The sequence below is a fragment of the Sturnus vulgaris genome, chromosome 1 (assembly GCF_052056855.1).
Source record: "Sturnus vulgaris isolate bStuVul1 chromosome 1, bStuVul1.hap1, whole genome shotgun sequence".
Taxonomy (NCBI): domain Eukaryota; kingdom Metazoa; phylum Chordata; class Aves; order Passeriformes; family Sturnidae; genus Sturnus; species Sturnus vulgaris.
The window spans coordinates 42269671-42283311 of record NC_142243.1 but is presented as its reverse complement, the minus strand read 5'-3'; the positions used below and the strand labels follow the sequence as shown (position 1 = coordinate 42283311).

At 40.9% G+C, this 13641-nt stretch overlaps 1 protein-coding gene across 2 annotated transcripts in view; it reads left to right on the top strand.

Moving 5' to 3' along the window:
• OSBPL10 (oxysterol binding protein like 10) overlaps positions 1-13641 on the top strand; it is a 113037-nt gene that overhangs the window by 96353 nt on the left and 3043 nt on the right. For both annotated transcript variants that reach the window (XM_014884054.2, XM_088164481.1), the window contains 4 exons: positions 494-977; positions 9527-9713; positions 11123-11305; positions 13096-13249. In XM_014884054.2, coding sequence (XP_014739540.2) covers positions 494-977; positions 9527-9713; positions 11123-11305; positions 13096-13249 — 1008 coding nt within the window. The remainder of the gene's footprint in view (positions 1-493; positions 978-9526; positions 9714-11122; positions 11306-13095; positions 13250-13641) is intronic.

The following is a 13641-nucleotide window of genomic DNA, read 5'->3' as shown; positions in this document are numbered from 1 at the left end:
TTGGAATGATTTTATACTTGGAAATAGACTTGAGATTTGGTTATGATTTGTTGTGGTTGAGGTTGTGCACCTCCCATTTGGGAGAGTTATGATTAGTTTGGTTTGTTGATGTTTGCTGTAAATTAGTTAATATCAAAGTATGCTTTTGTGTCCTGTAAACAAGGAAAACAATGGCTGTTTTGTTAACTGAGAGGAGAGGAAAAGGTGGATTTCCATGTGCGTGGAACAGCCCATCCCTGTTGTGTGAGCTGCTCTTGAAAGTCGTAATGGAATAGGAAGCAGTTTGCATGGGTATCAAGGCCACTGCTTTTTCCTTTGCTCATTATTTACACTGCAAAGAAAATTCAATTGTTGTGGCACGGGAGGGAAATAAGCTATCCCAAAATTTGGCAGGGTCAGAATTATAGCTATCCTAACTGTTCTCTCTCCCCCTTTCCCCTCAGTAGTGTGATCACAGGGAAATCATATATGCCTTTGTCTGCTTTGCATACAGGTAGTGCTTCCAACATTTATTTTGGAGAAAAGATCCCTGCTGGAGATGTATGCAAATTTCATGGCCCATCCAGACCTGTTTTTGTCAATTGCAGCTGGAGCCACTCCCGAGGAAAGAATTATCTGCTTTGTGGAGTATTATCTAACAGCTTTTCACGAAGGCCGAAAGGGAGCAGTTGCCAAGAAGCCCTATAACCCTATAATTGGTGAAACGTTCCATTGCTCGTGGGATGTGCCTAAAGATAAAGTGAAAGCTTTCAGAACTAATGGTGCCTCCACGGCTTCTAAGGACTCAGCCAAGGAGCTTGGCCAGGACCAGTCCAGCTGCTACAAGCTGAGGTTTGTAGCTGAACAAGTGTCTCATCATCCACCAGTATCCTGCTTTTACTGTGAGTGCAAAGAGAAGAAAATGTGTGTGAACGCTCACGTGTGGACCAAAAGCAAGTTCATGGGCATGTCAATAGGTGTTTCTATGGTAGGTGAAGGTAAGGAAATGTGCTTTTATTCTGCTTTTTTTGAGCTAATATTTCTGAGTGTCAACAGAAATCCAAATGTGATCTTGCTTGCTCTCCCTCTGACCTTTCATTTGAACCTTGACTGTTTGCTTTTGTGAAGCTTGGAATTAAAACTGTAGGGTTCATATAACCTTTTGCTGTCCAGACAGAATGTGAAATGCACGTTACACATATAAATGTGTGCTTGTATTGATGAGACTCTGTTAATACATATTGTCAGACTTCAGAAACAATAAGTTACAATAGCAAATGACAAATTTTAGCATATTGTGTAAGAATATTTTTGTCTTGTTCATTTTTAAAGTAATGTGGGATTTGGTTCTCACAATTGGAGCAAAGCAATGAGAAAAGCCATGTTTTTGAATAAGCTTAACATTTGTTTTTCATAGTTTCTGCAAAGAGTCATGATTTCTGTAGTGTTTGCAGTTAGTGTATTTTCATAAGCTTTCTAGAAAGTCACATAGTAGAGGTGTGAATCCTGATTTTCTGTATCATATATATGCAGTCTGCATTGTGATAAGTCATTGCTCAACTTGAGTTCAGAAACAGAGGGAGTCATAACAAATCCTTATTAGATGATCTGAACTGATACACACACTTGTACCAGTGTTGTCACTGACTGTGACTGCTTGGAGATAAGTGTGTTTCTAAGCAATTTAGTCCCTTTGGCCATTTGAGGGTAAGATGCTATGTATGGATTTTGGTGTTTTGCCTTAACTAGTTTTCAGACTGTAGTCTCAGAAGTATGAGAACAACTTGCTTCTTTTTGTCACCATTATGTTGAATACTGTGGTATTAAAAGCAGTAAAAAGTGGGGTGGGAAATGCAGTGATTTGGTTTTTGCTTATTTATAGCAACAAAATAATTACAGTGAAAAAATACAGGTATATTCTGCTATTTCTTCTACCTAAAAGTAAAGACCAGTGGAAAGACAGTAGCTCCTTCCCTGATGGCAATATATTCCCTTTTTTAATAGAAGAGACGTGAAACCTCCTTACTACTAGTTTTGATATCCTTGTGATAAAGTCTGTGTTAGCACGTGTGTTTCCTTCTTCTATGACTTCGGTATTTTGCTTTGAATACAGAGTTAAGGAAGTTGGGAAGGGAGTGTCAGAGGGGAAATTGGTCTGTCTGTTTGTCTGTCTCCTGCCTGTACTACTGCCAGCCTGAGTCATTGGCTTAACATTCTGCATTTTTCTGGTACATGTTCATTTCTAGCTCATTTTGCTCAGTGAAGGGAACTATTTAATGGAAATAAAATTAAACACAAAGTCACTTATGATTATGTAGGAGTTGGGAAATTTCTTGCTGCTAGTGCACACAGTTCCCTGGGATTGGGGGTGTCTAAAGTGGGGATTATTTAAGACTTCAAAGTCCTAATGTGTCCCAGTTTTGAGACAGAAAGGGTCTAAGAATTAACTGCTTACTCACCCCAAGGATTGTTTAATGTGTGCTTGTGAGAATAAGTTCTTCCCTATACTCTTTCTTTTTTTCATAATACTGGGGATATCCCGGGAGTGGAGGCGGCTTTGGGGAACATCTGCAGTAGCAAAGTCTTTTATTCCAAGGTTTGCTGCTGTCTTTGTGATGTGCATTCTGGGGGGAAGTCTGAGTTCACCAGTTCATAGTTACTATTCATTTTTTTGTTCATGTAAGCTGTGCAAGAGCAGGGTCCTTCACAGTGACAGCATTTCTGGGAAGTTATGGAGACACAGTGCAGCCCAAGCATTTCTGTTACACATTGAGGACTGGCAATGGGCAGCAGGAAGTTGTGTACCACTGAGGCTTTTCTGTCATCTGAAAACAGCAAGTCTAAGCCTGACAGCCTCAGTTTAAAATGCCAGCTTTGCAGTCCAATTTCTTCACTTGAAACTGCACTTCCTTTAATTTTTTTGTTTATTTATTTTAGGTCCAGGGAAATCTTCCTGATTAAGTTGGTGTGTGGATTTGTCAAGCTGTGCAAAATTTAGAATCTACTCAAATCTAAAATCTACTGCAGATGCTTCTTTCTTATGTGCTGCATAAGTATAAATTCTGTAGTAGATTGAGGTCAGCTTGAGTATCAGGGAATAGAGTGCTGAACCGACAAAAAGGAGCTGCTGGACTAAGTGTGGAAAACCTAAGCCTGTATTTACATGCGTAGTAATGCAGGGCCAAATAATTTTTTTAATGTGAAATGTAATTTGGAGATTTTTTCATTGTGTTTAGGGACATGTTAGAGTTACAACATTTCATATGGGGTGAAGTAGTCTAGCAAAGTTAGTGAGCTGGGTTTTGAAAAGGTGCTGTTAGTCAGAAGGCATGTGAAGCTACCTAAGGTGGGTAGAAATTAAAGTTAGCTCCTTGGAGAAACTTTTCCACACCAAGGTTGGCCAGTAAGATTGTAGAATCCTATTTTAAACTGTTAAAAGCAGATTAAGTAAGTTTCTTGGGAATGAAGTATCACTGATCCTGCTTTTGATGAGAGACAGAGTAACATCTCATGGATCATCAAAATCTGTGGGTTTTGATTGTTGTGGCGTTTTTTTGCTACTGTGCATTGGATGATCAAACTAATCATGTGCCATTGTTGGGATTTTGTCTTGTCCCTTTCTCCTTTTTTTTACATTTCCCCTCATTATGAGCATTCAGCCCTTTTTTGCTTGTTGCTGGAGTTAAATTATGTACATGTAGGGGAGTTTGATTTTTTTGTAAGACCAGTAAGGATTTTACATGTGGCATCATGTTACTTGAAAGACAGTTTCCTTGATACCTCCAATATGTCTGTGTCCATTTTGACACTTGGGTTAAATAATTCTGCTGTTTCTTCAGTATTCGTTTCATTATACTACAGATTAAATCAGTACTAATTGTTATATTAGAGGGGAAAACAGTCCTTCCAAACAGAGTGTTAAAGAACTGTAATTAATGTTCTGGATAATTTAGTGGTAGTGAGTGACCATCTTGTTCTAGTCAGATATGTATCAGAACAGTTCTGTTTGACCAGCTTACCCAGAGTAGCTGTGGATGCCCCATCCTTGGAGGTTTCCAGGTCCAGGTTGGCTGGGGCTGTGAGCAGCCTGGTCTAGTGGATGATGTCCCTGCCCACAGCAGAGGGTTTGGAACAAGATTACTTTTAAGGTCCCTTGCAACACAGGCCATTCTATGATGATTCTGTGACGATGACCAGAAATTTTTGTAGCCTAATGTTGAATACAAGCAACTGGGGTGTGTTTTGAAACTTTGCTCTCTACTGAACAATATTGTGTGTGCCCCTCCAACAGTTCAATGAAGCTTTTTCTACTGCACTTGGCTATTTGCAGAAATAAAGCAGTACCGAATTTTTTGACCTATAGTGTGTAACGAATATTGTAATGGGAATGTGTCTGTGGAGGCTTTGAATCATATTTTTATAGAAAGTCCTTAGATGTATAGAGCACATTGCTTTTTATGCTCTTTATTAGAAGCTGACATAAAATACCGTGGAAGTACAAAGGTTTATAAAGGAATGTAAAGAATTCGGGGATTTAAGGATGGAATGGTCTTGGCACACAGATAGTACAGCTCAGTGTCTCAGTGGTGTGATGTTTTTGTGAATGTCGCACCTCAAAGTGGCTAAGGTTGTTTTTTTCTGTCTGTGGTTTTTGTTTGTTGATTCAAAATAAGTGTCTGTTGCAGAGGTGTGGAGCAAGTGGGAGAGCACTGCTGGAAACCCATGTGGGGAACTGTTTTATATGCTGGCCTTTCTTCATCTCTGGTTATGAGTGGTCTAAATCTGGCTTGCTAATGAAATGTCGCAACTTTTCTTTGCTGTGTGACAAAACCCCCATTCTTCAGAGTAGTCAGCACTGAGTTTCCCCATGAGAAAGCCACCCTGAATAGAAAAGAGGGTATTTTGCATAAAAGAACTTCCGTTGCATGTGCAGTCTCTAATTCTGGTTAATGTTAATTATGTACTAATGAAAGAATGAGGGAGGAGATGAGGCCATAATGAACAGGGTCACATTAAGATTTAAATTAGCAAAGGATGAGAAAGTCAATATAAATATTTAATGGTTTTTACGTGTTCCATAGAATCTTTACACTGATGCTGGTTGTAGGGTAAGGATGCTGTGGTGAGCACACCTCAGTGTAAACTTGTGCCCGTTCCTTTTCTGCTCTTGGATTTTGGTCCAGAGCAGCAAAATCCAACAAAATGTGTCATATTTGATTTATGGGTTAATTTTGCAGAGAGCATAAAGTACATTAAATGGATTGCTCTGTATTGTCAAGTGGCTAGTTACGTCTGGTGTTTTCATTTCTGCTATTTTAAATATTTTAAAAAGTAGTGAGGTATAGGCTTCCAAAAATTATTTTTCTAAATTGAAAATTCATTTGAAAAGATCCGATAGGTGGCCAGAAGGTTCAGTGCTCTTTCCAGGGTAAATTTAAAAGGAAACAATGAATGTTTTTTCCTCTCCTTTTTTTCTTCTGTTCAAATACACGTATGTGTATGTATTAATAAATGTACAGGTCTGTAATTTCTATTACTGAGAAACGAGTGACTTCTTAATTTACCAGTCCCAAAGCTTGATTGCTGCATGCAATTAGAACTGCCTAAATATTTCCCTAAGTACACGTTTTTGAGTTAATATTTTTAGCCCAGTGTTTTTAGCACCATTTTCATCTAGCACGGCACTCCTTACTGAATTTAGCAAATGATTCCAGTCTATGAAAAATGAGCAGTGTTCAACACAGCTGCCTGGAAGGTTTGAGACAGTAAGAGCCCAGTTCTGGCATCTCCCGTTTTCCTGTGGGGATCTGGGCAGTTGGTGATGCACAACACCCGTGTGGGGCTCATCCCACACGTAACTTTGTGTGTTATGACAAACACAGGCAGGGTGAGGAGCTTCTGAAACAAGGAAACTGCCCCAGGCCCCTCGTGTCCCTCGTGCCATTTGTTCAGATTGATCTCCATGCAGGCAGTGGGAAGCATTAAATCCCTCATGTCTCTTCTGCAGCTTATTGATCCGGAGCCTCCTCTGGGTTTTTTTTGTCAATATGTGTTACTGGGAAATCAATTCACAAAGCTGCAGCGTCAGTGAGGGACATGTAAGAGTCAAACTGGGAAAATGATATGCCAGGACCATCACTTCCTTTAATGCAGGCTGAGGAGCCATGGATAGGGGTGTGACTCTGAATACCTTGCTGTAGTCAAAAGGAGGAGTAAATGGTGCTGAGGACATTTCAAGGGGGAATTTCAATATTCTGCAATGGTTTATAACAAATTCTTGTAGCATTTTTTTCTAACAAACTAGATTACTGAATCCACTGTTTCTCCTAGAGTACTGGTCTGGTGCATTCTTCTGTGTGTAATTGTTGCCTATAAATACTTCAGATTTGTTTTTTAAGAATTGGAAGGTTTTGAAAGAGCTCTTTGACATGAGAGGAAAAAACTAAAATTGGGAGAATATTCTACAACTTTTCATGAGCATTTACTTATACCCATTTTCAAACTAAACGTAAATCATCCCTTACAGCAGGGAAAAAAGGGAAGAAAAATAGCCTGTGTATTTTCCAGCAGTTGTTTTTAAAGATCAGTTGCAATGTAATCGTTATAAGCAGATGTTAAAATTACACATTGTAAAGTAACTGTTAGTTTTCAGTTAATTGGCTTGTAATTTCTCGAGATTGACACTTGGCAGGGTAGGGAGTTAATTCAAACTGAGGTACCTGGTAGAAATGTTGAATCTCAGTGTAATTTTTGGTTTCCTCTCCCCTAAGGAAGCACAGGTCTCTGTTCAGATGTGGTGGTGCAGCCACAGTGTTTGTGGTGCTTCACTTAAATGAGGTTTTGCATGTGGGCTCTGTGAACAACGGAATGCAAAACAGGTTAATACTGAAAGTATTATCAAGTCATGGGTATTTCAGATCTGCCCTTTATTCTCCTTTAGACTGTAATTACGGAGCTGGAGTCATATTTCAAGTGAGATAGCACTTCATAAAAGAATGTATTTATTCAGGTGTTTAAGGAATCCAGAAAATATGCTACCAGGTGCTAAAAATACTGCCAAGAGAGCTGGGATCAGTTTTTAATATCTAACCTGCTGTGGTGGTTAAATATTTACGTTGAAGGTCACTGCTGCTGTTTGCTCTCCACTTTAAATGTGCTTGGCAGCACTGCAGCTCCAAGTCCCTCCCACTTGACCAGGGAGAAAAAAGCTCTTGATCCCACCAGGGGGACAGAAGCAAATGTATATTCATCCATAAGGAAATGGTGTTTATCATACCAGTTTCCTCTCACGTAAGAAAACATCACATACAGTCATGGTCAGAGGAGGATGGGACATGGAGGGAGACTTTACCAGGGCGTGTAGAGACAGGAAAAGGGAGAATGGCTTTAAAATAAAAGAGGGTAGGTTTAGGTTAAATATTAGAAAAACATTCTTTACTGTGGAGGTGTTGAGGTGCTGGAACAGGCTGCCCAAAGAAACTGTGGCTGCCCCATCCCTGTAAGTGTTCAAGGCCAGGTTGGATGGGGCTTTGAGCAACCAAGTCTGGTGGGAGTTGTCCCTGGCCATGGCAGGGATGATCTTTAAAGGTCCCTTCCAACCCAGGCCATTCTGTGATTCTACGATAGTTCTTTATTAACTTAATGCTGTTACAGCATCCATTTAATGAGTTTGAAAACCAGAGCCATTTATTGAGTAAAATACTTCCTGGCTGTGTGTCCAGTGTGAGTTGGGTAGTTCAGCCTTCCTGCAGTGTGTTCAGCTTGGATGTCTCAGCAGGTGTGAAGCCAAGGAAGCTTAAGGAAAATATGTGTGTGTGTATTCTGGCTGTGTCTTCCTGGCCCTTCCCTGCTATTGAGGGTTCAGCACATGACACCAGGAACTTGTAACTCGACTAAAAGATTAAAGGTCCTTTTAAGACATGGCTTTTCTGTGTGCTTTTGCACTCCCAGCTCCTAGTGCTGGAGTGGGTGTGCTGGCTGTGTCACTGCTGGGAGGCTGAAGTTGCAGAGGTTCTGACAACAACTGCATGAAACTGTTCTGGTTTGCAAATGTTTTCCTGTGAAGTAGTTTCAGAAGGCAGAAGTGGCAAATTGCAGAGTTTCGTGTGCCTTAATTTAGTTTTGTTAGCTGGAACCAATATTCAAGATCAGGGCTCTCTTAGAGCTATGTGCTTTTAATTTTGTGTTTCCGTGCAACATTAAAGGCATATTTTCATAATGGCAGCAGTAGTGTTGTGTTCCTGTTTAATGCTTTTTCATCATTAAATGTGAGATCACTTTGAAAAAGTAGTGTCAGTATTCCCTTAAACAGAGAGATTAATCAATACCACTAACAGTGTGTTCTTCCTCTGCCTGCTCTAGGATGAAGGCAAATGGACTCTACCTCATCTTGTTTCTAAACAGATACTATTACTGTGTCAAAATAACTTTCCTGCTCTTTTTTTCCAAATATTTCTGGGTTCTGAGTCCCTCCTGTGATGGGTTATTTTCAGTCCCTGTTGTGAAAAAATATTTTCAAAGCTGTCATTTTTGCCTTTAGGCAGTTAGTAAATGGGGCACAAAAGACTGTAAAACTCTAATAAAAAAATACACTGCAGACATTTGGCATGATCTAATTCTGCGTGCAAGGTTTATGGTGCTCTTTTCCTGGTCTTATGTCCTGTTATCCTGAAGACCAAACTACAGTTTTTTATGGGAATAGAGCTGTACCCTTAGCCCCAGGGGAAGCTGCAAAGGTCTGATCAGGAAGGCAACTTTCTTCGTGCAACTTTCAAGTAATGTTGAAAAACTGCTGCTGTTGTGTGTTGTTTTTAGTTACAGCCTCATAGTGCTGAGAGTGGAGGAGCCTTTACAGAGTGAGATGGAATTACCAGTAATTTTCTCTGCCTGGTAGAGACATCGGACTTGGTGCTGGTAGAGCAGTGGCCCTCCTGGGCCCCTTTTTGATTATGCAAGATTTTTTTTCAAAGCCTGTGTGAGAAACCAAGCATTTGGAAATTAAGGAACAAAGTTAATGGGAAATTTGTAGATGCCGTGTTTCCTTGTTGTACCCACAGAAAATTAGAGTCTTTCATAGCATCAAGAGGAAATTTTAGGGGAGGACGTGGCTGTTTTGAACTGAATGGAGAAGTGAAGAGTCCTTTGGCCATGCTTATATTTTTTCTGGAGGGAGATTATGATATGACACTGAGGGAGCATCTGAATTTTCAGTATGGCTTTTTGGGTGGACATTCTATGTTTTTCCAATTTTTAACAGGAACACAAAGTAAGGAATCCAGTCAGATTTTCTGAAAAGTCGTTTGGTACCATGCAGGACCACAGGGTACACAGTCAAATTGGATTGGCTTTTGAACTGGCTTTTCAAAATGCTTGTTGGAAGAAACTTGTTTCATAGAGCAGAGTTTCTTAGCAGACCGTGCCCTCCTTCAAGGAGAGCTGCATGTTGTGCTTTCTGTGGATGTGCATTTTGATGGTGATCATTGGTCAGTGGCCATCAGGTCTTATCAGTGAACCTTTTATCACCTCACTTTCTCCTCTTCCTGCACAGGTGTTCTTCACTTGCTGGAACATGAAGAAGAGTATGTCTTCACCCTGCCCAGTGCCTACGCTCGCTCAATCCTTACCATCCCCTGGGTGGAGCTTGGAGGGAAAGTCAACATCAATTGTGCCAGAACAGGGTATTCTGCCACAGTCACGTTCCACACCAAGCCTTTCTATGGAGGGAAGGTCCACAGGTATGGGAATTACTGTTTTACTCTTGTTTACCTGCTGCTGGATTTCAGGGGAAAGGCTCTCGGGTATTTGTTCAGTTCTTCTGTTGCAGTATTTTATAGCCAGATAGCTGAAGTTCTTTTCCTGTTAGTGCTGGAGATGACTTAAAGCTTTAGGGCAGTTTATTGTAGCAATACATATTATGTTGTTTAACTGAATTGGATGTATTTCTCTCATTAAAATAAAGTGAATGTATCTCTCCAGGCTTTGTTGCTTGTAAAAGTTTCTGATCCCGCTGTAAGTGCAGGATCAGAAAAATGTACATGGAAAAGGCAATATTTCTGCTACCCCAGCTGCTGCTTCTGTGTGAGTCTTGTAGATGAACTGGTGTTCCAGGTGGAGCTCCTGAAAAGAGGAGAAAAGCAGAAGTGTCACTGCCCATAGTGGTAGCTCCCTACTGGGCACTGAAGTTCCAGATGTTGAAAATGTTACTTAGCTTCTTTGGTTCCCCTTTACTAAGGGTGCAAAGAAGCGATGTGCCTGACAGCCTCCTGTCTTTCTCCATACTCAAGTTGATGTCCCAGTCATTAACATCAGACCCCCTTCTTGATCTGCTGTGGATTGTTGCAGTGTCCAGTAGAGACTGTGCTTTGCATGGTTACCTCAGTTTTATTTCAGATGGTGTAACTATTCTTCCATATGTGCGTCAACCATTTCAATGTTGTGTTCAGGAAAATGTCCACATGGGGCTGTTTTGGCAGGGTTTTTCTATAAATTTGTAGATAATAATTGGTGCCATCAGGGTGAGTGAAAATTTGGGGAAATGGTGCTGTATTACTTCAGTAATTATAAAATTTAGAGTTTACTGATGACATGGTTTTCTACAGCTTTCTCATGGACACACACACGGAACTTCTCTCTCCATTTCGGTTTTCCACTCCTATCTGTCGATTTTGCTCACTCTTAGATCAGTTCTTTAACTGGTGAGGTGGCTTTAATCATTGCCCCTCAGCAGCTGAGAAGTGAACTTGCAGAGCTAAAGAAGAAAACAAAGATACCCGAAGTTTTTGACATGTGTTTCTGACAGCATTATGTTCAGGTGTGAAGGTATCATGTATTGAAAATGGCTCATGAATGTCAGGGATTATTTTTCAGGCTGCTGAGGTAACTATTTGGCTCTGGACTTGAGCCAAGTATCAGAATTTTAAGTTGGGATACTGCTGTACTTAGCTAGAATGTCATCCCAAAGCTGTTGCTCTGTTAGAAGAGCTTTCCTGGGATGAGTCTTTCTTTTTTGGAGGCAGCATCACCACTTTGCTTGAATAATTGATTTATGGAGGTAGAAAACTGCTTGCACCCTTAGCAAGGTAGTGCTTTCGTGTGCTGATAAAAAATGGTACCAGTTATTTCTGTGTTATTCCCCTTGAATCAGGGTTACAGCAGAAGTGAAGCACAATCCAACAAACACCATTGTGTGCAAGGCACAGGGAGAATGGAATGGCACCCTGGAATTCACTTACAGCAATGGAGACACCAAAGTGATTGACACCACCAAACTGCCTGTCATCAGGAAAAAGATCAGGCCTATAGCAAACCAAGGGCCACTGGAATCCAGGTAAGGGCGGAGGCTTTGCAGTGCTGTCCTGAACTTTGGGTGGGAACAGAGCAGGGAAGCCAACTGCAGGTCTGAGTGCTGTGGTTCAAAAATTCCTTGCTTCGTACAGCACTGAAATCTGGGCACAGAGAGCTGAGGCTGTGTGTTGGTTCCTTGGAGCATAAATTACACTGTAGTGATGAGTACATCGATTTTGTAGATGGGGAAAATGCCTGTATTTGTTTTAATGAGCATCTGGAAAATGGTAACGCAGTGTTTTTACCTGCTTCTTGGAGTGATTGCAACATGGTAGGCAAATCAGTCAGTTTGTTGCAAGTAATTCAAACTGGTATTTATATGTTGCATATCATTGAAACTGGTACTTCATGTTTTATATATTTTAGAATATATATTTGTATAAACATATGTAGTATGTGAGGTGGTATGAGATAGCAAGACACACATACAGGTGGTTTTTGAGGCTCATGGCACCCACACGATATGCCTAACTCTGACTAGATACTTTAGAAAAAAGCCTGTTCTGTATCCGCTGTCAATAACCGTTGATGTTTATCTTCAGAAAAATCAATACTTTAATTGAATTTAGGAACATTTTATTGGGAGATTTAAAAATATGAGTTAAACTACATTTTATTATCTATAAATGTCTATTTTACAAAGGTGTCTTGAGTCATTGTGCAGGGTCAAATACAATTTGTCTGCTTTCTAGACCACTTGCTTATCTACAAACTCATTTTTCTCCTGTAGTGTGGAACATAAAGATGGTAGTAAATAAGGAAACCAGTAGCTTTTCAGTGTATTTATTATAGATAATAAATAAGTTTTTTAGATACTAGTCAGCAAATTGCATCCATCCAGTGTCTCTGCAGGATCTGCAGTTTATCACATTGTAAACACAAACTCATTTAAACAGCCCTGGACATAAGTGAAAGCTATGGTTGCTTTCAGACAGAGGATAGTTTGGATTAGATATTAGGAAGAAACTCTTTACTGTGAGGGTGGTGAGGCACTGGAACAGGTTGCCAGAAGGTGTGGATGCCTAGTCTCTGGCAGTGTTCAAGGCCAGGCTGGGTGGGGCTCTGATCAGCCTGGTCTAGTGGGAGGTGTTCCTACCCATGGCAGGGAGGGTGGAACTAGAGGATCTTTAAGGTCTCTTCCAACCCAAACCATTCTGTGAGGGTTTTTCTAGGCAAAGTTTCTGCTAGGCTGATAGAAGGCACTGTATCTGAGTGTGGTCAGCTGTGTGAGAAACCTGTAGCTCTGTGCTGGTAAATATTCTAAGTGGGAATACAGAGTGCAGACCTAGAGGGGCTACCTAGAATCAGTTCCTCTGTTAGGGACCTCATTGGGCCAGTCAGTGGCCCAAATCAATGCACTCTTGGGTTTTGGCTGACACTCCCTTATAATTCAAAAATTTAACTGCAAAAAACTACAGAATTAAATGCCTGTCATTTTGGGGGGCAGAGGAACATCAGTAAGAAATGTGAACTGGAAATGGTAAAAATAAATCCACCTGCTTTGAGAAAAAAGCTCAAGTGGTGAAAAGTCAGGAACAGTCAGATTCTGCTGAGAAAATTGGATGGCAAAATACTGGGAGTTGAGTGAATCTGAAGATCTGATCCACAAACATGATGAATATCCTAGGAGAGTGATGGTTCCCAAGCTGTGGGACTTGGAAAACTGGCATGGATAGCGTGGCCTCAGCCTGCTGCTCACCAGCCTGGTGTCCAGCAGCACAGGGCTGTGGCAGAGCTGTTCTCACCCTCCCTTGTGCTCTTCTCCCTGGCCAGGCGCCTGTGGCAGCACGTCACCAGCTCTCTGAAGGAGGGGAACATCGATGCTGCCACGGAGCACAAGCACCGCCTGGAAGAGAGGCAGCGAGCAGAGGAGAGGCAGCGAGCAGCGCTCACAACTCCCTGGAAACCCAAATACTTTGCCAAAGAGGTACTTGGAGTCTCTTGGTTTAGAGACGCTTTAGCAAGCTCCTGCACGGTGAAAATCTGTGGATTTTGTCATGGGCTGGTGGTGTTATGTACCACTGATTGCTTAAATTTTCTTTTTGACAGAGTCTGGCTCTGGAAGGAGAGCAGTGGACTTTTGCATGTCTATGTTGTGAACTTGTTCACTTTTCTTTAGTTTGATTGCTTTTGATCTGGATTTTTGGTGCCTAATGTTAGGCACATAAGTGATGTGTTCTTCTGTAAAATCTAGCCCTTGCTTTTCAAATTCTGCATACTCACATCCACTATAATCTTAGCATACTAAAATGAGCACAGTCCAGGGAGATTAATCCAGTGTAAGTAAACATTGACATCCTAAACACAGTCTTAGGTTTC